The 23910-nt window shown below is 36.7% G+C and overlaps 1 protein-coding gene across 1 annotated transcript in view; it reads right to left on the bottom strand.

The window, feature by feature from the left end:
- LOC128890614 (laminin subunit alpha-1-like) overlaps positions 1 to 23910 on the bottom strand; it is a 96648-nt gene that overhangs the window by 5033 nt on the left and 67705 nt on the right. The window contains exons 4-11 of the mRNA XM_054149267.1: positions 20468 to 20710; positions 14935 to 15165; positions 6077 to 6370; positions 4601 to 4762; positions 3568 to 3864; positions 2160 to 2420; positions 996 to 1243; positions 229 to 463 (exon numbers count right to left, since the gene is read on the bottom strand). Coding sequence (XP_054005242.1) covers positions 229 to 463; positions 996 to 1243; positions 2160 to 2420; positions 3568 to 3864; positions 4601 to 4762; positions 6077 to 6370; positions 14935 to 15165; positions 20468 to 20710 — 1971 coding nt within the window. The remainder of the gene's footprint in view (positions 1 to 228; positions 464 to 995; positions 1244 to 2159; positions 2421 to 3567; positions 3865 to 4600; positions 4763 to 6076; positions 6371 to 14934; positions 15166 to 20467; positions 20711 to 23910) is intronic.

Here is a 23910-nt window from a genome sequence, read left to right as displayed (position 1 = left end):
TATTAAAATTCTCTTATCAGCGTCTCATCTTTTACATTTAATTGTAATCATGTACATTTTCATTTCAATTAAAATAAATAATATGTGCTCCATATCATTTGTGTTGTTTAAAAAGAAAATCTGAAGCCTTTTTTTTTTTTTTTGAAAACCTTTTATTATAATCAATATTAAGATCATATCAATGTTAGGCGAGTTTGCAAGGATGGAGACAAAACCAACAGTACTCACCGTACATTCTCCCAACACGAGATCACAAGTATTTGCATGTCCATTGCAATCGCACTTGACGCACATGTGTTGGTCCCGATGATCCGTCCCGTTCTTTAACACTTTCACGTATCCCCACTCGCAATCCTCGCAGGAGAGTCCTGTGTATCCTTCGGGACACTCGCACAACTCGACTAAGCTATTGTTCTCTCCGTTAGCCGAGATTGCTCCTGTCGACAGCACTGCAAACTGGAGACTGTAACGTAATAACCTTAAGTTGAAAATATTTCATCGTGGATATACGTGGAAATAAACTAACAAAACGAGTAGCCGATAATTCTAATTTCTCCTCTATCAATAAATTCACATATAAGTAAACAATGTAAAGGGAATGTTTATTTTGAAAGGTAAAATTGATGCGATTAAGGATAACGTTAGTGGTAAGATGTATTTTGTAAAAGGAGGTGGAGGTCTTGTAACTCTGCGGGGAAGCAATAAACATACATACATACATACATACATACATACATACATACATACATACATACATACATACATACATACAAATAAAATTCATGCAATAGTGAAAATTATTACGAGATTATATTATCTCGCGATCTAAAGATCTCACCGTCAGTGATCTAGAGACCCAGTCGAAACGTAAACCATTGAATTAAAAGTATGCTCGAGGAAACGATACATATTCTACTGTCGAATGTCTAACGAATTTATTTATTCATTGTTTCGGGACATTTTTCGGAGAATATTTTTCGAGCTCTGCTACGTACCTTCCTTCGATCTGGACAGAGTGATACTGCGCCCTTATCATTAGGTACTTCAAATCTGCAAGAACACGCAGCATTTGTACCCTCGTAACAGGATCTCCTCGAAATTCGGTTCTCCTTAATTTGGTAGGAATATCTTGAACCTCGCTGCGTACGTGATACCAGCCGTTTTCGCGCAGAGGAACGCTGATCTCCGCTTCCTGGCCATTATATTGTTCCTCGCCGTAAGCTATCCGCATGCCGTTATTACCCTGAGAAGCAACAGGACCGAAAGATTAATTTTACAAAAATGGTAATCATTGCAATCTGCCTGTCGGAGCCAACTAAGCGCCTATAAATAAAAAGAGAGAGAGAAATGTACAGGGTGGTCTAACTACTACTCGATGATCTGAAGTGCCTTGGGTAGTCGTAAACAAAAAAGTTCCTCGTAAGAAAATAACGAAATTGTTTGAGTAGAAGAATCTTCGATTAGTTCTGTTCTTTCAGAAAAGAAGGTCTTCTAAATTTTCAATTTTTATCTCTGTAAACTAAACGTCCTACGAAAAAGAATGTAAATACAAAAGGAAGTTTCGTTTTATCATTCTCTATAAGGTGATACTTTTTTTTTTTTTAATTTCTATCATTCAACTGTTGCTTTTTTCTTTAAGAAAACAGCAACAGGATCGAACCACTACGAGATCTTAGGAAAAAGATCTTTTTTTTAGTTTTCAATTTTTATTTTTGCAAACTAAACGTTTTCTGAATGAACTGTAAATATAAAAAAGTTCCGTCTTATCGTACCCTACGAGCTGATATTTTTTTTATATTCATACCTCTACACCTCTTAGAATATCCAGCAAAAATCATCCCGCGGTCAAAGTGTTAAGAGCGGATAGCGGAAGGCATTGACGATGCCAGCTTTCAGGAAAGTCGACATTTTAATTTACAGTGCGAATGACTTGGAAGATGACATCAGCAACGATAAATAAACTAGGCTCTGATCGTAGAAGGAACGAGTACGTAATAACCTATGTTATACGAAATTTAATTTTGATAACATTAACGCAAACATCTGAATCGGTCGTGTCTCATGAATTATCGTTAACGTGAAAGCGATATATATGCTTCTCTTTCAACGTGTTCAAATTTCTCGCTCGTAATACCATTCATATGGCGTTGAATACTTACAACTAGAATAAGGTTGGGTCCTGCGGTTGGATTTCCACTGGTGTCACCGCGCATAACGACCCAGGTGACAGAGTAAGTAATATTGCTGCCGTAAGACGAGAGACGATTGCCGCAATAAATTGGCGGGGCCAACCAGAAAGGACTATCGTACTCGACCTCAAAGGCTGCCACCGTCAGCCAACCATTATCCGTGTCCAAAACGGGGACAATGGCACGGGATGCGTTCACGTCGGTGACTAGCCAATTTTCCAAAGACGACACCTGGAAATAATTCACGAAAATGGACAATAATTACTATATAACCGTTTTATAACAGGTATACAAATTATTTCTCGCCCCCTAACTTCCACGGATCACAGAAACCATTCGTATACAAATTTTGTTGGCGTCATTCGTTTATATTGAAGTGCAATCTTTAACGCCATTGGCATAGAGTGACGAGTTAGGGTTGCCTGTTTATTTCACGTGCCAGTATAGACTTTGCCGAGACTGAGTCGTCAGAAGCAGTTTTCAGCGTGTTGCTTTACTTGTGCGTCGATTTTTCTTTGTTTATACAGTTCGAGATGCCCCACCCTCTCACTTTCCCGAAAATTCCAATAATAAAAAAGCATCGACGTGTCAGAAGAAGCACATTGAAAGTAGTACAGTATCGTCTCGAAATAAGCAACTCATCGGTCCCGACCGAGTTACTTACTTCGAGGCAGTACTCAGTATAACAGGAGTCTCGCACGGTGCATGTCGTACCAAACAATATTTGAGTTCAAAAAAGAATATAAATATATATATATATATATGTCGCCTTGAGTAACCTGGTTCTTTTCGAAGTCGATTAATAAATAATCCTTGTATCATGTATAAGTCGTATACATGAATGAATTGGTCTTGAAATGTACTATCGCATGGTATGATAAAAAATATATAGTTCTATTTGAAAAACGACACTTGACCATCACATCTCGTTAAACGACAAAGTTAACAAAAATTCCTTCTGGCTGAAACACGAGTCCCATTTTACTATGCAATTTCCATGTTTGAAATTTTGCATTCGGCCGATGGTTTTGTCGTTAGAGCTCTGTATCACTTAGGCTGGGACACCCCGTATATAAGAGTCTTAAAGCACTCAATGGTGTTTATTCTCACCTAGATAACAAATTTTGAGTAAGAAATAAAACACAAAAGAATTCTCATTCCGTCATTTGTCCTACGAAATCCATAATTTCATTTATAAAATCAAATCACGCTCCACGTAGAACGAATAACATCCTTCCGATATAACTTTTCAACCGAGTAGATAAGTTTAACAAATCACGCAGTAAATTACGCAGTGTTTCTATTCGTTGCGTATCATTTGAATAAAATTCAGACCATTTTTATTGTAAAACAACATAATTTTTCTACGAAGACTTACCGCGGAGTAACTCAGTTTCGCTACGCTGCAACGGTCGCTGACTCCGAAACAGTAACACGGAACGCAACCGTCGAGATTCTCTTTAGTCAGGGCGAAGTATCCCGGCTTGCATTTGTCGCAGAATTCGCCTGCGACGTTTGCCTTGCAGAGACAGTCCCCTTCGCAGTCGTGAGATGGAAGAATCCCACGGGAATCGCACGGGCAGGGCATACAGTCGGGGAACTGACGATAACCAGCAGCGCACTGGTCGCATTTGTAGCCGGAATAGCCAGGTTTGCAATCGCACGCACCTGCTACCTGGAACACAATCGGTGTTTAATTCTATTAAGATCGATGCGTTTAGCGGAAGCAACGACGTCTTGCGTAACATCGTTGTGAAGTTTATTGTTATTACAATTGGAATTGTATTGCATGTTTCGTACAAATACAAGTCTTTTTACGAAAATAAGCAAATATGCAGGATAGACGGACGTGTTAGCGGCAACGTGTTTTGGAATCCTTCTCGGGGTAAATATCGTGCTGGTCAAAATTTTGTGTCTTATTTTTTTGTTGTTATTGTAATTGATGTCATCGACATATTTCCCTTAAATAAGTATTATTAAAATTTTAACGCAACTAAGTAATTGCGAATTTTTATAAGAGATTACAGCACAATTTTTGTAGAGAAGGACATACTTTTATTTGGTAATGTATTGTCGATTTTTATCGATAATCTTTTGCCGTCTTTCGGGCAGCGTCATAATTCCATGTTCACAGAACTTCTGGTTTTTATTGATAAAAAAACTGAACCAAGTCATTATTGACATTTTTACCATTTAAGATGTTTTGTATTATGGCAAAAAAAAAATATGGTAATATTATGGCATAGAAAAAGGAGCTAAACTGTCATTTATAGTCGCAAAATGATACTTACAACTGTGTTTGTAGACCATGAACGTATCAACAATATTTGGGTATCAATTTAATTACTAATTAAATGTGTAAAATAACTCTAATTTTTGACATAGGTCATTGAGTGTAAGTATGTTTCTACCTTTCCCATGTGCGTGAAGGAGTCATCGGGAGTGCAGTACCCTGTGCTACCATGTACGTTGCAGTTGCATGGTAAACATGGTTCAGGTGCATCAGGGGCAACACCGTTTGGCCTGTAATATCCATCTTGACACTTATCACAATTAATACCAGCTGTGTGCTCCTGAAACAAACCATTTCGAACGTTTAGTACTAGAAGAACTGGTACAAGTTTCCTGCATAAAAAAAAAAATTTCTATGGTTATTTTCAAGCGAATAACATTAAGAAGATGCTCTTTTTTTCCGGACCTAAAAATAGATTATTTTCTTATTGATATTTTTGTTGCTCAAAGTCTTCGAAATGTTTCTATCGAGTCATGTAATCAAATATAAAAAAAAAAAACTGTCAAAATTGCCAAACTTATAATTATTTATATTTCACAACACGAACCGTCAAAGGTTCATCGAACACGTTTTTTTTTTTTCGAAACACTGCTTTTCATGTTAACGCGCTATCTCGAAACTCACATTCCAGAGCGATTTCAACATTTTGCATTCGTGTAAAAAACACACCTGTCTATGGCGCGGATTACGATATTTGTGATATTTATAAATCATAAAAATTAGTATCTTTTTTCGAGCAACTGAAGACACATAAAAGAAAAAAACGAAGTATGAAGTATGAAATGTCGTCATTCTGTCAATTTTCTGTTGATAGTTTCTCCCTAGTTCATACGATAATCACATTCGTAATGCATAAATCGAGATCATTTCTTAGTGCTTCGGGCCACCAAAATGGACTATATCGCGTTAAAATTTTAATAATACTTATTTACGGGAAAAAAAAATAAGACACAAAATTTTGACCTATTCCATTGTCGTGACGTGAAATATTGACTTACATAACTTCGACACAAATTCAGCAGGTCAGTTGTAAATTTAATAGAATCTTTTATACATATACATCTACAAATGAATGTACCGCATTTCAAAAGTTTATGTCAATTACTTTGGTCGCAAAAAAATCACTAAAAATTCCTCGAAATTTGATAAAAGAAAGAGTACCGCTTAAAGATTCATATTAAATTGTGCTGTACAAGAATGAAAATTGATCAAGAAGAAAATATCGTACATAATGTAAAATAAAATTATACAAGAAGAAAAAGTATCTTTAAGACTAGTCATTTATCCCATCACGGTAGAAATAATTACCAATGAACGTCGGTAGGTTTAGTGTTAAAATAACAAATATCGGATATATTCTACGCCATTTATGTTCTAATAAAGAAAGAGAAAAAAAGAAACAAACACCTGATATCTCTTTTGAAAAACCCTCTATTCGTGACATGTTTGATTCCATCATCAACAGTAAGATTAATTACGTCACTTTACGTCTTCCGTCGGTTCTACAACTACAGCGAGAGTATTGTTAGCAACACTTCGTTTCTTCAAATTGACGACAAATTGAATTGGTTTTTCTTGACAAATTCGAGCTTACTGTGCAATTAATGCAGACACCACCGCCACGAAATTTCCCACGAATGTCCATGGACATTCTTCCATCGGCCACTTCCTGATCATATCTGCATGAGGTTGCATGTCCATTGCAGTTGCATTTCTCACAGTGAAAGCCCTTCGCAGCTGTGCCAGGTTTCCACGGAATCTGATTGTACATGGGACAGCATTTTTCGCATCTTTCACCGCACGTGTGGCGCTCGCATTCGCATTCTTGATGCTGAGAAACAATACCACTTCTTAATGGAACCTTGTCAATCTTTCGCGTAACTGGTCGATACATGAACATTCAACCTCGTCGACATTTTAATAAATCACATCGCATATTTTTTTTTTTTTGTAGCAGCTACCTGGTTCACGACATGCCTGCACTAAATCAGGCCAATCAATTTGTCCCATACAATATTTTCTGAGACACTTCAAACGAGCTACCTGAATAATTCGTTTGTTTTTAACCCGTTCACTGGCAACTACGAGATGTCTCGTAGTTCAAATCGATTGCAATTACTAAAGGGGGCAAGTTTATAGCATTTCGAGTCACGAATTATTGCGTAAAGAAGATCGTAAATTTTCTTTTTAATAGAACATGTTTAATATCACTATAAACTAATACAATTAATTTGAAAGTGACATAAAAATTTCAAAGAAATTGCTTGATAATTACTTTTGTTTCGTATTTAGTTACAGAAATGCTTGCATGTATAAAACAAATAAGAAAATAAGAAAGAAGGTATAAACGAATTTGTAGAATTTCGTTCATTTTGTTCACATTATCAACGATACCTAGGTTAAAAATAACTGAAATTAGAATATAAAAATATATATCGTGTCTCTTACACGAGCTACTTATGTATTATGCTAAAATATTTTACATAATTTGTGTCATCTTGATAAACAATACATACTTTCATTAAAAATTCAAAAAAATTTGTTCTTCATAGTCACGTAAACAATTCGAATGTGTTATTATCGACTCGGCAAAGACTATCGATTGTACAAAACGTTTTGCAAAAAAGGCTTTTAGGATTTAGATCTCGAATAAAACAGAGATACAGCTGTAACACTTTGGATAAACGGAACCCTGTAAATCCAAATAAAATCTTACTACCGAATGAAAGTTAACAATTTTACGTATAAATCGTTGCGAATTCAATTCTGTTCTATATGCGCATATTAACATTCAGGGGCTGATGTTTCAAGGCTATTTCATGGAGCAAGCTGGTTTAATACGAAACCAGAGTGGAAATTTAATTGAAACGAGAAAGGAACAGAGCAAACTCCATTGCACTTCCGGTTTAAGATGATTTCTCCTCAGCTTTTAAATCAATTAACACAGAAGCCGTAACGGATAATGGAGAACATAGCGCAAACGTTCAAGCGCGCTTTATGAATCGCAATGGCCGAGTCATCAACGAGGATGCTTCTTTATGTATCGTGGTACAGATTATCTGACTGCTCTCTACGCGCATGCGACGCTCCCAAGTAGAATACAGAACGAGCGTGCAATCGCCCCCTCGTGACATATCGAAATTTATAGGAACGTTAAGATAACCGGGGCCGTTATCAGTGGACATTAATTCGCATAAAGCTCAATTGCCTGCGAATTCTATCCCATTGAGTGTAATGGATCAAAGATGGATACTCGTGAACGTAGCGAGCGCTAACACTCGTAGATTGCTTCCTGAAGTTGTTAGTGAGTACCAAAAGAAGGTACGGAGACTGTGACGGCTATAGATATACTCACACGCGGGCTTGCGCGAATTTTAGTTGAAACGAAGATAAGGAAACAAAATTACAAATTTACAGCAACGTTAAGATAATTAAAAATGTTTAATCAGGATAAAGAATAATACTTTGTAACAACGAATAATTTTCGACGAATAATTGGGTCGTCCGGAAAGTTCATGCCTATTTTTAAGAAAAATTCAAAAGCATATTTGTATTCTGATGTGTATTCGTTGAATTATATATGTACCATTTCGTTCCACAACTTTTGCACCTGTTAAGGAATGTACACATTTTGTTTGTTTTCAGCCATTCCGATATATTCAGACCTGTACCGTCTACTAAAAATCGCCATGGACTTTCCAGACAGCCCAATATCTTACTATTTGTATTGTAAAAGTAACTTTGGGGAAGAAACTTTATCTTATATTTATTTATGTATATGTAACCAAATAAGTATCATAAAAGGACCTTAATGACTTTGTTCGGATAAAATACGGCTATCTGTGACAACATTATACTTCATGTTTAATCGCAATCATATGTACCTCTTCCTAGCTTGTGACGCATGTAAAAGTTTCAGAACGGTCCGAGTCCTGGAGTATGGTTAAATAATTAAAAAGAAACGAAAATCCCATACGTCACCCTCCGTGCAATGGGCTGAAGTCCCGAAGTAGAATGAGATAATGGTCAGACACGCTACGCGTATCGTTGCAGCTATGCGTACGACAGGAACTGCATATTTTCGCTACACGGTCTGATAGCTTATACAAAAATCAATCCATCGAGGTTCAATATGTTGACCTTCGCGTGACATTTAGTTCGTTTTGCATTGCCAGCTTTGTTTCTTTTTAATTATTTACAACTAAGCGACGGCCTGAAAGTTTGTGGGAATTTTATTATTTCCATCAGAACTCGGTATTAGAAATATCTTAAAAAGTTGCCAGTCTGCCAGTTGCAAGTGTGTTAATATGATCACCGATATCGATGCTAATGAACTAACTTCTGAAAACAGTGTCTCTCACAACCAACAAAAAGTACATTTTAATCGACGAATTTTAATTGACTGAACGGTACGAAAACAAAAAGTCGGACAATTATGCACCGACCCGATAGATGTAATTTCAAAGAGCGAGATTCGAAAGAAATCTATCGAACGGTATACGCTGCACAGATAAATGTGTTCTTGGTTGCCCGCCCATAACATCAACTCCAGAAAATACTGCCGAAGGAGGACTATCAAAAACAAGGTCTAGTTATTTGTTGCAGCGTGAACGACTTGCACGCGGCAGCAAGCATGCGCATAGGATAACTATTATCGCGGCAATAAATAATATCGAGCACTCTGGTGTAGAGACTCTGATACACTGGACGACTTACAGTCCCCTTTTTACGAGACGTAACGTAAAGCCACAATGAAACCACACGCGTTGCTTTAACCTCGTGTTTACTATCTTTAAATTTATCAGGCTTGCTTTTTCGTTTATGTTTCGATAGAAATTCCGGGCGCTTCATCCGCGCTACACGTGGCCAGTAATTGCAAATATCGCTTCCATTTCTAGCATTATGTATCCAATATCCCATCTATAGATGGTTACTTTCACCCCTAACTCGAAATTTCATTTAAAATGCATCGCCTTGTATTTGTTTTAGATACGTTGCAGAAAATACAAAATTAACGATCCTTCGGTAGGAATGAGAAAAGTATTTTGATGGATAAGATAGTTCAAGAATTTTCTAGTCGAATTATAATTTTCGAGATTACAGTAAAGTATGATATTTCATTGATATAATCTATATTAATTGTTCATGTTACATTCGAGTAACGTATTGCGGAGCTTTATAAATGTATAATACTTGCAGTTTAGGTCATAAATTAACCTCCTCGCGTTCTTGGCCACGCGTGTGGACGTTTAGTTCTTCATAATTAGGATTACTGTAAATAATAAACAGAACAAAAGTTTGATAATTATTTATTCGCTACAGAATCTCACAACGAGAGGAGTAAAAAAATTGTATGATTCGGCTGCACTGATAATGTTACTTCCGATGTACAGTTAGAGATATAAGAAAAGCGCGAAGAATAATCGTTCCTGAAGAGTTTAAGATAATTGTAAGTAAAAGTTTGAATCGATTCTCCGAATGTAGAGCTCCGTAATGAATAATTTTAATGGAATATCAACGACTTCCTCTACGTAGTAATAGCATGGTACTAGAATTACGAATCTATAAACGATAAGACACACGAGTCATGTTTGCATCGTAACTTGACGATATTGTGGCGAGACAGATGTGAACAGCCAATCGTAATATACGCTTTTTACGATGTATAACAAGCTTCATTGTGTTTTCATGAATGACGGCAGTCATTCATGAGAGTAGGCCTATCGCTAGAACAATTAATGAGTAACTTCGATAGAATATTATCGGATGATTTAGTGAGATGAGTGAATAGAGAACTTGATTAACGACATCGTGACTACGTACAAGAATCAATAATTGTGTACCTGATCTGTACGATACTTTACAGAAGAACCAATTTGGCATTCTGCTAACGTTGAACGGGAGAAAAAGAGGTACAAAAAGCAGGACACACGTACCTACATAATACCTTTGATAATAGAAAGTGAATATTAAAAATAAATAATTAAATTGGAAAGCGAATTCGTAATTTGAAGAAGAGCGAACGAGGAAGAATGGTAATGTTATATGATCGACGATGACAGTTCGATTGAGCCGTAACCTGAAATATTTGAGATGCTCGGTCGGTTGGCTCAGTATTCAGCGATGCGATTGCAATTCGGTGTACGTGCCAATCCTCGGATGCATCGCGCAACAGATCCGTCCAAAAACTAATTCAATTTGCTGCGGTGAACATTGCCAAAAGTCGATTCTAATCGGTCTGTTATAAAGTCAATGACGATATTGTAAAAACGCTCAATCGCCACTCGATCGCGATACAAGTAAATTTTTTAGAAGATCAAGGACCTCGTTATTCGGTGTCCGTAATGGGAGGCGACGCTTGTTGTCCATTAACCCTTCCAGTGTTGCTGTAGCCGTTATATGGACATGTATTTAGAATTATTAAATTAAATGATAATGTCATTTATAATATTAAATCTGTGATATTATGATACTGTGATATATCGATACTTTCTTCAGTCTTTAATAAATGGTGGTAGCATGTAGTTGGTATATTTTGTTATGCTTTAAAAATCCTTCACAGGAATTCGATTACATTTTGGTATATTTTTAGAACCATAACAGAAATTTAATTATGATTCGGTATACATTGAAAAACCTCACAGAGATTTTAATGTATTTTTGTATATTTTTAGAACCTTCATAGAAATGTAATTAAACTCTGACGTATAATCAACATACAATCTACTTACAACATACAATGTACAGTATAAATATATATATATATATATAAATACACATATATTTTTATATATCTTGGCATGGTTTTAAAACAAGTACAGAAATTGCATCATATTTTGGTAAATATTTAAAAAAGAAAAAGCATAGAAGTCGTATTATATTTTGCCATATCTTTGGAATCCACAGAAGCTTGATTCTGGTCTGCAATATACGTCAAAATTTCACCGTGAAATGGAACGTGTCTGTTAGGTACTACGATTCATTCGGATGCCATTATTTTATAGTTGCGTCAGTATAAGTATAATATAACTAAAAAACCAGAACATTTTTGAGATATTTTAGGCGAATACCAAATAATTCCAAGCATATGAAATCAATCAAAATATATTTTTATTCTACATTCATTCACGACGTGATACGTGAGATCTACTAGATTCAAGATTTACAATTGTTCCTGTGGCACATTATCCTTGAACTAAAATTCTGTTAAAATCCATTCGAGCGATCGACTAGATAATGTCTCGAGCTCAACGAGCATTCATCACGTGGAAAACAAGTAACTCGTGAACTGAGAGAAAACTATAATGGCACGTGAGAATATCAGTAGGTCCTTTGATGTAAACACCGACCAGCAATTTTTTCCAACTTTCCTGCATGTCAAAGTCATAAACATCGCGACAATCGCGTGGCTGATTAATTCGCGTTGGAGAACGTTTCGCAACAATTAACAAGGCTCTCGGTTCCTCCATCGAGGACACTAAAACACCACGATTGTTCGTCCGTGACTGCTAGAAAAACTCGACTTGGCGAATATCCATTCAAGGATGCTAACAGTATGCAGAATCTGTATTTCTACGATCGCATAATTTCGCCATCGAGGGAAATCGCGTTCCATGAAAGAGCGAATAATGTTTCGTGTTGGTTATTGTTTTCCTCTGTACGCAATCGTAGGATCGCGGATTGAGGTTTGTCATTAAGAAGAAATCGCTTTCCACGACAGAAAGTTGCTTGAAATAGTTCCTATTATAATTTTGTTACGTTGTTGTGAGAAAATTATTTTATTCATTTCAATTAATATATTACTATTGCTTCTAATTACTTTTTATCATACTCGTTATATTAGTATTACGATATAATATAATACTCGTTATATTAGTATTACGATATAATATAGTACTCGTTATATTATTATTACGATATAATATAATACTCTTATATTATATTATTAATATATTAAAATGTAATTTAGTATTCCTAAAAAAATTCCCTTAATTAAATAGAGGTTCTATCATATCGTACTAGAGTATTTCCTTGTCTCCCCAAACAATGTAAGGAGACACATTAAATTTAAACTGTCGAGTGTGTATAATTAACAAGTCACTTTTATCTCTAACAAATTCCCAGAATACATTTCTTTGCTGTCCTTCTTTCAATTATCTGCCGCAGAGAGCCTCGATCTTTCATCAAAGAGACAGCTCGCGTAAGCAAAAACTAATGACATTCGAAAATCTAGACTGACTCCCGTGCGATCACAGAACTTGAGCTAATGTTATGTACGGCAGTTTCTGCGGGGGACCGCGGCTTTCTAACAGCAAGCTCGAAGCAAAAGGCAATCCTGCCATTAGCAGCGTTGGCAGACAAAGGTCTGACAAGTTTATGGCACTTCGGACGGATTTATTCCCTGGGCTTCAGAGGCTGCCCCTTCGAATCTGAGATATTCGCGAAATCTAACTTTAGAGATGCGAGTTCGAAGAAAATGGGACTGCGCGACGATTCGCTTTCTACATTTTTTCGTATCCGTTTAGAGACGCGTGTTGCTTGTGCGTTTAATTATCTATTTGGTCGCTCTAATTAGAGTTATTCGTATCCGAATTTTATTTGGAAAGTCAATATTTTCATTTATTTTAACGTCAATTTAATTTCACTGAATAGCCAGTTCCTTTTAACGTTATTAAATTTTTGTAAAGAACCCCCTTTTTTTTTAGGTATTTATAGGGGTGTAATAAAAATTTCAGCGAACAAAAAATTGAGGTTTGCTAACTAAGAGGAACAGCTTTTAAGGGGTTCCCGACGAACGTGTTAATTACAGAATTTGTAATCTGTCGGGAGTTAATGTGTGAATTTTATGACCTCTAATATGATAAATGACAGTCAACGTGTAAACTACAGTGCTTCCAATTCGTTTGAAGTCAAGGTGTGAATCATAAAATCCATATTTGTTGGAAAAGTAAGCCTTGAACCTACACCGTGAATAATATACATATCGAAAGAAAAAAGAAGCATCAACGAATTCAAATTTTTTCACGGACAATCACGTTAAATTATTAACACTATATGCATATTTCAGTAAAAACGAAACAAGTTCTCGAATTTCTATAAACATGAAAATAACGATGGATAGTGGGTAAGTAATGTTAATGCAAACTTTTATTACACCATAAATAGGATGAATTTAACAGCGTTAATAAATTTCACAGATAATGTACGATTTTATTTATGCCTAGCTGAGTTAGGTCTGCAGAGGTAGAACCCGGTAACAACCATTAGCAGTTGATGCGACTATAAATACGTGTAACGAATAAAAAGTTCCACAGAAAAGTAACCTAGATACCGGTGAATAGGTGAGGCCTAATATTAATTGCTGCTGCAAGACCCAACCCTAACAGGATACTGAAAAGTAGATTATTTCCTTCCAGACATGGAATTATGGTACTGCTCGTAATTAATAATGCGAATATAAAAAAGCCAGTAACTTGCAATCAAAACTATCGGGGAGAAAATTAATTTAAAATCGATGCTTACGAATTGAGGAACCTAATCATCGACGGAGCTAATCAGTGCAAGCATTATCATTTCGAATAATTTATGTATGGATTTACCAACAATTTATGAATACCTGACATCAATTTATAAATGAATTTTAGCATCATAAAGAGTGATTAAAATATTTTTCAATATTGATCGTATGGATTATGACAATTCATGCTCTTATTTGTTTATATTCTTGCCTCTGTTCTTATCAGTTTCATTCTAAATTTGGAATGATTATTATACATTACACTTTCTTTGTGTCGAAAAAGATCTATACTAGAGATCTATACTAGCAAGTAGTATTGAACAAGTCATTAAACACTTGAAATACATCATTCTGTCAACATGTAAATGATATTGACTATGTAATTTAATATTTGAAATACTTAATTTGAAATAATTTCTGTCTATACATAAATGAGGTCACAAATGTAATACAAAATTTAAAATATATTTTTGTCTACGTATTTCTAATTTGAAATTTGAAACATATTTTTGTCTTACGTCCAAATTATTAGGGGGACCGAAAAACATCTGATGTCGTTTCTTTTACATTAAATTCAAACGAATATATTTATAATATATCTTTATTTTTAATTAATTATACAATCGTTCCAGTTATCGACGGAATTTTGCCATCTAGTGTGCATTTCAATACCTGATCGATAAAAATCAATGAACTGATGAATGCTAAATAAGTATTGAGATTCGCAGAAACGACATTTCATTTTCAGCCCGCCTAATATTTATTACCCGCACTAAGTTTCTCTCAAGAACCAAACAACATGTAACACAACATCCTATTCTGTAAATTTTGTTTACGACAACGCGCAAGTAATTGATAAATCAATTAAATTTATCTTTCGAACTCTTACAGTATTGGTTTAGCTGTACGAAATTGGAGCAAAGTCTTTTACTCACCCCATGCTGAACGCTGTACCGACATCGAGCCGCGTGTCCGGAACACAAGCATCTTCCACCGATATTAATTTCCTTTATCGAGTAAAATGCTCGTTTTTTGTCCACGATCGCTTCCCCGTTACGTCGAAGACCCTGAAGTCGTAGTCGTACGTATTTAGCTTTAGTGAATTCTTGAAGGGTCGTGCTGTGATTCAGGGCACCAGGTCTGCCGTTCACCAGATGAGTATGGATCTACAAAGGAAAATCGTTGCTTACAAACGTCGGTGGTAGCATGATCCTACTGTTTCATAAACGTAAATGTCACGATATTGCGTCGTTGGAGAGTCTCCTTGCACTTTATCGAATCGAAATGCGAATATTCACGTCGGGTAAAAATAATACGAGGATATGCTTAGAAGTAACGATTAAGCTGCATCTCGTCCCTTTGCCTGCTTCATTTTCTATATTCTCCATTCAAGTCTGACAAAAAATAAACAGTACTGGATGAATTAATCGTTAATTATTTCGTAATCTTCATATAGAAGCAAATTTTGTGATTACCTATATATATATATATATATCCAATTTATTTGTATAAATGTTTTCTTTGTGTTCCCTTCACCCGCGTAAAATGCATTTGAATTTATCGTATATAGCGTAACAGAAGCATTTCATATCTGTCAACTTAAAAATTCTATAGTGTATAAAGTTATCCTGTAAATGGTTTTCATCTTGGTCCAAAACATTAACATAAATGAAACCCTTCGCTACTGCTCTCACAACCAGCAATAGAAGTTTATGTTTACCTTGATCTGTATTTAAAAAAAAAAAAAAAAAAAAAACATCTAAGGGAAATAATATACGAATCACGTGAAAAATGATAAAATTTCTATCGAGATATTCGTTTCTTCAACAGTTGCAACTTTCTACTTGACGAGGTGTCCGTATACAAACGCGACAGAGACGTTAAATCTGTTCTGATGCTGTACAATTCACCGACGTAAATTACAGCATAAGTGATTACCACGCTAGCAATGAACAGTGAGAAATCGAAACGGTTGGTTACGGTGCTAAATTCAGCAGAACGCTAACAATGAGCCTAAGGGAATAAATCATTCGCGAATGGCATCGCGTGTTAAGAAAACGAGTCCTATAAATGGCTATACGCGGCGCCTAATACGGAACAATTACATGGGTTTTGGAATGCAGGCACCTACACTTTCCTACGTTTCATACTGTTTATTAGTCTTTACTTTACTTTCTTAGGCTTATTCTCTCAAGAGGTTCAGCGTCGTCTTCTTAAGGAGAAATGGTGCACCTTCCTTAACCCTTTGATTGCGAAGGGCGCATATATATACGCCCTCAAAAAATGGGCTCAGTAAAATGTTTATACTCGGTTGATTAATTTTTAAAAAATATTAGCTTATAGAGGGGCCTTGACAGTACTACGAAAAATTTTTATTCAACTTTTTGTTTCTTGGAATCTATAGCCAATCGAAGATTGATCAACGCTTGTTTAAAATATGTTTTTGTCAGATTATCGCAAGTACTTGAAAAATCGTGAAAATTGTTACGCGGGACAGATTGTTACGCTCTGTACATTAAGAAATAAAAGATCGTTTATGTTATGGGACAAAGCTCACTCATAAACCTTGTGTATTCTCCAAAAATGTTTACTCGTCGGAGGATTAAATATTGAAACAAATTGTCAATTTCGTTCATTTCTATTTGAACAAATTCAAATTTACTGATTGTTCTATTATTCGAAAATTCTCTTATTTGGCCAATTCTGTCCGATTGGTGCGAATACGAAAGGCATTTAAACAAGAGCTTTGACGGTTTGAAGTACGAAGAGAATCTACCTACACGGTTGCTTATGTTGAAAAAGTTACGTGATTTAGCAGTAAAAACAATACGGAATGCTTAAATATTGGACGTAATTGTCAATTTCGTTAGTTTCTATTCGAATAAATTCAAATTTAATACAAAAGAAAAACTGATTGTTCTATTATTCGAGAATCCCTTATTTGGCCACTTTTGTCTGCCAATGAGTGCGAATACCAAAGGCTCTACCGTATTTAAATAAATTCTCATTGAAATAACGTCCAACACTGACTAGAGGCAGACATTCCAAATGTGTTCGTCGGCTTCGCTATCTTGGAACACCGATTCTCGCGAAACCGCGACGACTGTTCCTCTCGTGACGCACGCTGCTCGTCGATTCCCCGTTCCTTGGGTTCCGATTTTTTCCCTCCTCGAGTTCTACCCGCGTACAGAAGCGTAAAGCTGGACAACCCCCCCCTAGGAGGTGCGTACGTGATAGCCCCATATAAGGTTAGCCTGCGCCATACATGGCGGGAATGTAGGGATCGCCGTTTTTGTATCATCGATTCCTTCTCCCTGTTCGGCTCCCTCCGCGACCGATCTCTCCGTCCTCCTCCTTTTCTCATCCACCTTCCAGTTTGCGCAAAACCGATCTCGGGTGCGCGCGGGCTCGTGCACGGCTATAAGCTCTAATTATCCGCTGGTCTTCCAAGTAATCCGCTAATTTTCCCCCCACCGAGGGCGCCGTTGACTCACTTTCGCGGTTAGTTTATGGCCTTCCAACAATGAAATTTGACCGGATCTTGCGAACAACTTTGACCGTATTAATCCCATACTTGAGATAAAATTAACACGTTCGCTGGTAGATCGATACTTTCAGCCTTTTTTTCCTTTATTAACATTGAATAAACTCTTGGCGACAAGCGTTTGATAGGAAACCTTCCCACTACACTCGTCACCCAGTAGGTGATCGATAAACGACTTTTGCATCGAATTTCTTTACTCGATGGAAATAATAGATATACAGTGCGTGTCCCAAAACTCGCGTAGAAGCCGGAAATGGAGGGTAGCTGAGACGATTGTGAACAACAATTTCCTTTGGAGAAATGTCGGTGAGGGCTTCGTTTTTGAATTATTAACGAAAAACACCGGCCAATCACAGCGTCCAATTAATGCGCACTCAGTCGCGAGAGAATAAGCTCGAGGCAGGATTGGCTGGTTGCGCCCGGTCGTTGCGTGGCCAGCTGAGCGCGCGCTAATTAGGTGCTGTGATTGATCGGTGTTTCTCGTTAATAATTCAAGAACGAAGCCCCCACCGACATTTTTGGAAAGGAAATCGTTGTTCAGAATCGTCTCAGCTATCATCCATTTCCGGCTTCTACGCGAGTTTTGGGACACCCTGTATAAGCAGCTCGGGAGACCCGAAAGGCCACTTTTACTGTTCTCTCGTTATTGTGCGGTTTTGTTTATCCATTGACAAAATGTTGTCTTAGTCGAGCTATGAATAACAATTCGAAGATTCAATATTATTTCAACATTCCGAATCATTCAATTTTATTAAAATTTATATTATTATTAGGTCGCCCCGTAAGTTCGTGCCCGAAGATTGTGTCGATATTCCGTAACGAAACTACAGCGATTTTATAGACGGTATAACGGCTATGTCTAAAGGTGAGAAAATATCGTAAAATGAGAGAGATTACCTGTTTTTATTATAACATTTCAGAGTATGTTTCACGTATGAATTCGTTTAATAATTTTAAAAACTAGCACGAGGTCGGCTTTTAAACTTACTTTTGTCTACTATAGACATCGCACAAAATAAATTAATTGCGTTGTATAAATAAAATAATATTTGAGTGACGCGAGGTGAAGAATACCATAGAATACGTACATCGGTAGTAACAACAATAAAATTAAACGTCTCATGTGGAAGTTACCGTTATTCGTCCATACAAGTGGTAATTTCAAATCATCTTTTGTTCGTTTACTGTATAATACTTTTACCGTGAACGGTTGTTCAATCAACAACGTTCGCCAATTTCGCGCCTATAAACATTCAGTCGATCCATCGATCCAGATTCCAATCATCAAGCCAATGTTCTAATTGCTCTGAAATTGCTCCGTATGGGACTTCGAAAGATGCATTGGCAAAAAGCGTCAAGCTCAACGGAAATGCCTTGGAAGAGTTGTTTCCGTTGAGACGCCCCGCGCCTCTCTTTGTACAGAGTTAAACGATCGGACACCTAATCATCCAATCATGTAATTATACGAGCGGCCGCACAGAATGCACGATAATTAATGATCTCGTTTCGAACGGGCACAGCGACAAGACGGAGTAACAGCTGTTTTCGTGCTTCGAATATTCGCGAGGAACGCGTATAATAACACGCCGCAGCTTCGTAACGGGAACGAGCAATGATTGACAGTCGTAAAAGTTCCTCGACGAGCAGCGAACACCGTTCCTTCGTCGTATTCTCGAACGTACGTTTTTCAATCAACATTCTCTTCGATCTCTTCCGACGTACAAACAATGTAAATCTTTGCGAACAATTGGATCAGGGGAATCGAAAGCTTGTCGATTACGAGATAAAGTACACGATAGAAGGGTAAGTTCTGAAACACTCGAATTGAAACGAAAAATGTTTAACTGAACAAAGGGGAACAAATACGAACTGTGTTTCGTCGCCGATGACCAAGCAGTCGATGAGATAGTAAAACAATATATATGTAAATAGTTGTAAACAATTATATTAGGCGAACCTTGGTAAATTTGTAAATGATAACGATAAAGAATACAACGAGTAAAAACTGTAAAATTGATATACATCGAACATTTTCGTTCCACAAAAAAGGAACGAAAGACAATAAATAAAATACGTTACTTGTAATAACTAATTGAATTGTTGATATTTTCCAGCAGTCTAAACGGAAAATAAGGAACGGTACTTCGCGAAAACGAGGCAATCTTTATAGTTTCTTTCTTTTCCAAGGGAAAACGAAGGAAACGCAAGGAAACTTTTACGACGATACTGAATCATTCGCCTAACGGGCAAACTTCATAATCATGATTTACGATTGCTTTCCGCAATACCATCGATCAGCGAAGATGAGCTCGCGGCCGTTAGTGAGAGAAAAAGTCTGATCGTTCTGTTGCGATCAGCCCCTCATTACACGCGAGCATTAGTTATCCAAGATCACAGCTCTTTGAGATCCGGCTTCTATTTGTCTATTCAGTGAAGCAACAGCGAGACAACAAAAAAGCGGTTCTCGGTGTACGGTGTAAATGAAAACCGACTTCAATTGAATCATGGAAATGAAAAACTCGCCAAGTGATCTTCGACGCAATTCAGTTAGAAATGAAATTACGTTCTACGGTGTTTTACATTTAGGAAATCAAAGAGATCCATGATATTGGAAATTTATGCAGGCAGGATTAATTAACTGCGCGTGTTGCGTGACTCCTTTTAGGAAAATCTAACGAAGAATTATTTTATGGAAATGAATAATCCACGGTTAAAAGACTCGACTCGTGTTTATTTTCATCGTAGACTATTGGTGAATAATGTTAGGTTCCAAGCGTAATTATTGAATTAATTCGACTTCAAAGTGACTGTACAAATCATTGAAACGAAGAAATGGCACTTGATCCGAAGATAGTGGGTTCGATTCTCCACGCCTTATTTTTCGTAGATGCTCCTACAATATAAATAAATTCAGACAGGGTTACCTCTCCGTTTTCCATAGGCGTTTGTCTGGAGTAAAGGCTGGTGCATATGACTTCGTCGTCACCGATGTAAACGGGTTTTCCGGAAACTGGCGGCGCGGAATACCGCGACCAACATTCTTCGTCGCTCGGCGCGTAATACTGCCATGGTTGAAAGTGTTCACCGTCGAGGGATCTCTCCAAAATCCAAGCTGCCGGTCGTGGTGAATTCGCTGCTTTCACTATCACGTATTCCACCTGATACACCTGAAATCAAATCGTTCGAAAAACGTTAGATACTTTGCATTCACACGGTAGACAATAAATAAAATACGTTTCTTTTTCACTTGGCTATATTTGTAATGTGTAATAATGAAAGTAAAACTCAGGTTAGTATCAGTTTTAATGGGTTTATTGGAAAACGAAGTTATTTATTTAATGCTTCTACCTACTCCAGGAATTCTATTATTCAAATAATTTATGTATGAAAAAAGACACAAAATATTATATATATATATAGATATATATATATATATATATATACAGAGAGATATATATAAACGAATATACATATCTATGTACAAAAGGTAGTTATTTGGGTTATAGAGTTCTTGGAAGAGGACAAAATGTTAACTGAATTTTATTTTCCAATTAACCCTTAAAATTTGGTGTTACTATATTACCACAAAGTTTTGCTTTTATTATTACGTTTACAAATTAATGGATTATAATATAAAAGAACAATGTAATATCATAAAGTGAATCCTGAAGGAAATTCAATATGTTTGTATGAATTCGTGAGAATTAAATTGTAAGATTTAATTTTTATTCGTTTATTTGTATAAACAGCTTCATAGTTTCTTTTTGCGTTACGTACGCGTGAAATATGCGATTCAACATGTTTGCCAAATCTGTTTCCAAATCATACGAAAGATTCGGAGAAATTGGATAAATGCAATAATTCGTAGATATTAGGTTGTCCCAAAAGTTTCTTTCGCTCTATTAATTAGTAATACATGCACAATAGTTTATGTTTTATGTTACATTACTGAATTGTGCACGATTCATTTTGCTCCATTACTGTTACAACATGAATATCTGATGAAATTATATTGTCTATTTATAGAAACACCACCACACAAAGTAATTGAGTGCAACTCGCGAAAGAAACTTTCAGGACAACCTGATACTTTGCATAATGGCTAAAAGCGGGATGAAGTACGTTGATCCATAAACATCTTACAGGTCGTTGAGGACCCTGCGGGGTACAGTGAATTTCCTGTCAGATAATTAATTCTAGGCATGCAGAAACTGCACAGAATAATTCACACCGTAGGTATACGTGCAGCTCCATCTAGCAAAGCCACGTTCCCCGTGGCGCTAACAAACAACAATAGGCGATTGTTGTCGTTGCACCAGCCGTGCGTCTAGTATAATGATTGTTAAATAGGCCCACTCGAAAGATCTAGCTTCTGTTTGATGTACGCAACTTCTTAACATTCAAAATACAGGGTGTTCTTGAAACAGCGAATCTAGGAAATCAATCCTAATCATTATGGACGTCCAAACTTCTTCTTTCTAAGATTCGAACATGAAGAGATCTTACGGGAATATCTAATAGCTTTGCAGGTTTAGGCATGCAGCCCTCGATTAGAGTTTCCTCAAAGTAACCTTTAACGATAATTGAGTCGTCTGGAAATGTTAGGTATAAAAGAAAAAAAAGTAAGAAGTAAGAAACTACAGGGTGCCTCGGGTTTTAGGGAAATAGGTATAGGAGTACGTTTTTCAGTGATATGCATGAATTTTTTTTAGCAAGAAAGGAATGTATATAATGTAATGAAACTTTGAGAACATTTTCTAGATATATCCAAGTAAATATTATAATTTCTTGGAAGTATTTTCTCGTCAAACATGGAAGATTTCAACTGCCATCCATTGGAGGTCACCATCAAACGTAGTCGTTTTTGCGTAAAAATGGCAAAAAATTATGTTCCTTCGTTATACACCTCTGAAAATGCAATATTCAATTTTTTCGGGAGAATTTTTTAGGTTCATCATTTGATTAGAAACAATTCGTGAATGCTGTACGAATATAAGTACATACGCCTATAACAATAATCTATGTGAAAACTTTGATTTTGAAAAAGAAATGCCGAGAAATGTCGCGGAAAAGCGGTCTCAAGATTGGAAATTACTCTACATTAGAAATTACAATGCGCCCTCTTAACTGGAAATGTACGATCGCGGTAGTTTCCTAATTTTAAAAATAATTTGTCGGTGGCACCAGTAACTCACAAGGACTACCGAGGACGTCAGTCGAGTCAGCCGACAGACACGCTGTTGGGCTGTCTCGTCGGATCGACAAGACAGGAGTCTTTCGTTCTCTCGTCGGGTCCGTCTTTGTCGTTGTCGTTGTCCTCGTTGTGTCGTCGTTACGCTGGCATTGTGAAGCCAGACCGACGCCCACTTTCGGACCATAAAGACAGATCGCATGTCCGCGATACCAGCGGGGTCCGTTTCCTTCTAAGGACTTCGGCCGGAACGCTCGATCGGAGTCCCGAGGAAACGGACTTCAATTATCCGATCCTTTTACTTCGTCGATATCCATGGGCATGTAGAAGCAACCCTCTGATTCTTCTAACTAGCCGGAACATGGAGATCTGCTTGTTAATATTAAACATTGCTAGCGGATTTCGACCGACGCTTTGTTGAATATACAAAATGTATACCGATACGTAGAGAAGTTGCAAAACGTATGTACAGGGTCTTCCGTTAAAAGGTTTCGTTTTAAATGATTAAAAAACAAACCATCTTTTTAATAACAAATTTTAATGTCTCCAATCCGGTTCAAAACATAAATCTTACTATTAAACGTGGGACACAATATTTAGCAAATGGCTTGAGATTTCTGCGCTTGGATGTAGTATAATATAAAATAATATAAAATACTGTATTCTATTACAAAAAAGGTCAGTGACCCTGAAATTCTTATTTTTTTTTTTCTATCATAGTATGTCCATCAAACCATACCATGTTTTCGTCTGATATTTTTTCACTCGTCCAAATAAGTATGTACGTATACACATACATTTCATAAAATGAAATAATGTCACTCAGCCACCAGATTATTTCGTGGCGTTCCATTTCTTTCAACAAATATAGTAGAGCTATTATAAGTTTATACAACGATGGGTCGTATCAATCAAAATACGAATCGGATCGACGCAACGAGAGGAGGCCTTTAATCCTTTCACACAGAAGTATACCGTAGACAGTCGTCGATATTTACAGACGCGGCATGGAGATCGAAAGCTCGCTGGGATCTCGCAAGAAGAAGCAGAATAAAGAGGAAAAGTAGAAGCACGATGTGCAAACGTTCCAAAGGCTAAATATTTACACTGGGTGCACGTGTTCATCTGCTCCGACTCGCTACCAGCATCGCGTGCCTCAATCATGGGGTAGGTCGT

The sequence above is a fragment of the Hylaeus anthracinus genome, unplaced genomic scaffold, assembly GCF_026225885.1.
Source record: "Hylaeus anthracinus isolate JK02 unplaced genomic scaffold, UHH_iyHylAnth1.0_haploid 12001, whole genome shotgun sequence".
In the NCBI taxonomy this organism is placed as follows: Eukaryota; Metazoa; Arthropoda; class Insecta; order Hymenoptera; family Colletidae; genus Hylaeus; species Hylaeus anthracinus.
Note: the sequence above shows the minus strand (reverse complement) of the source record. Positions and strands in the feature narration are given on the sequence as shown.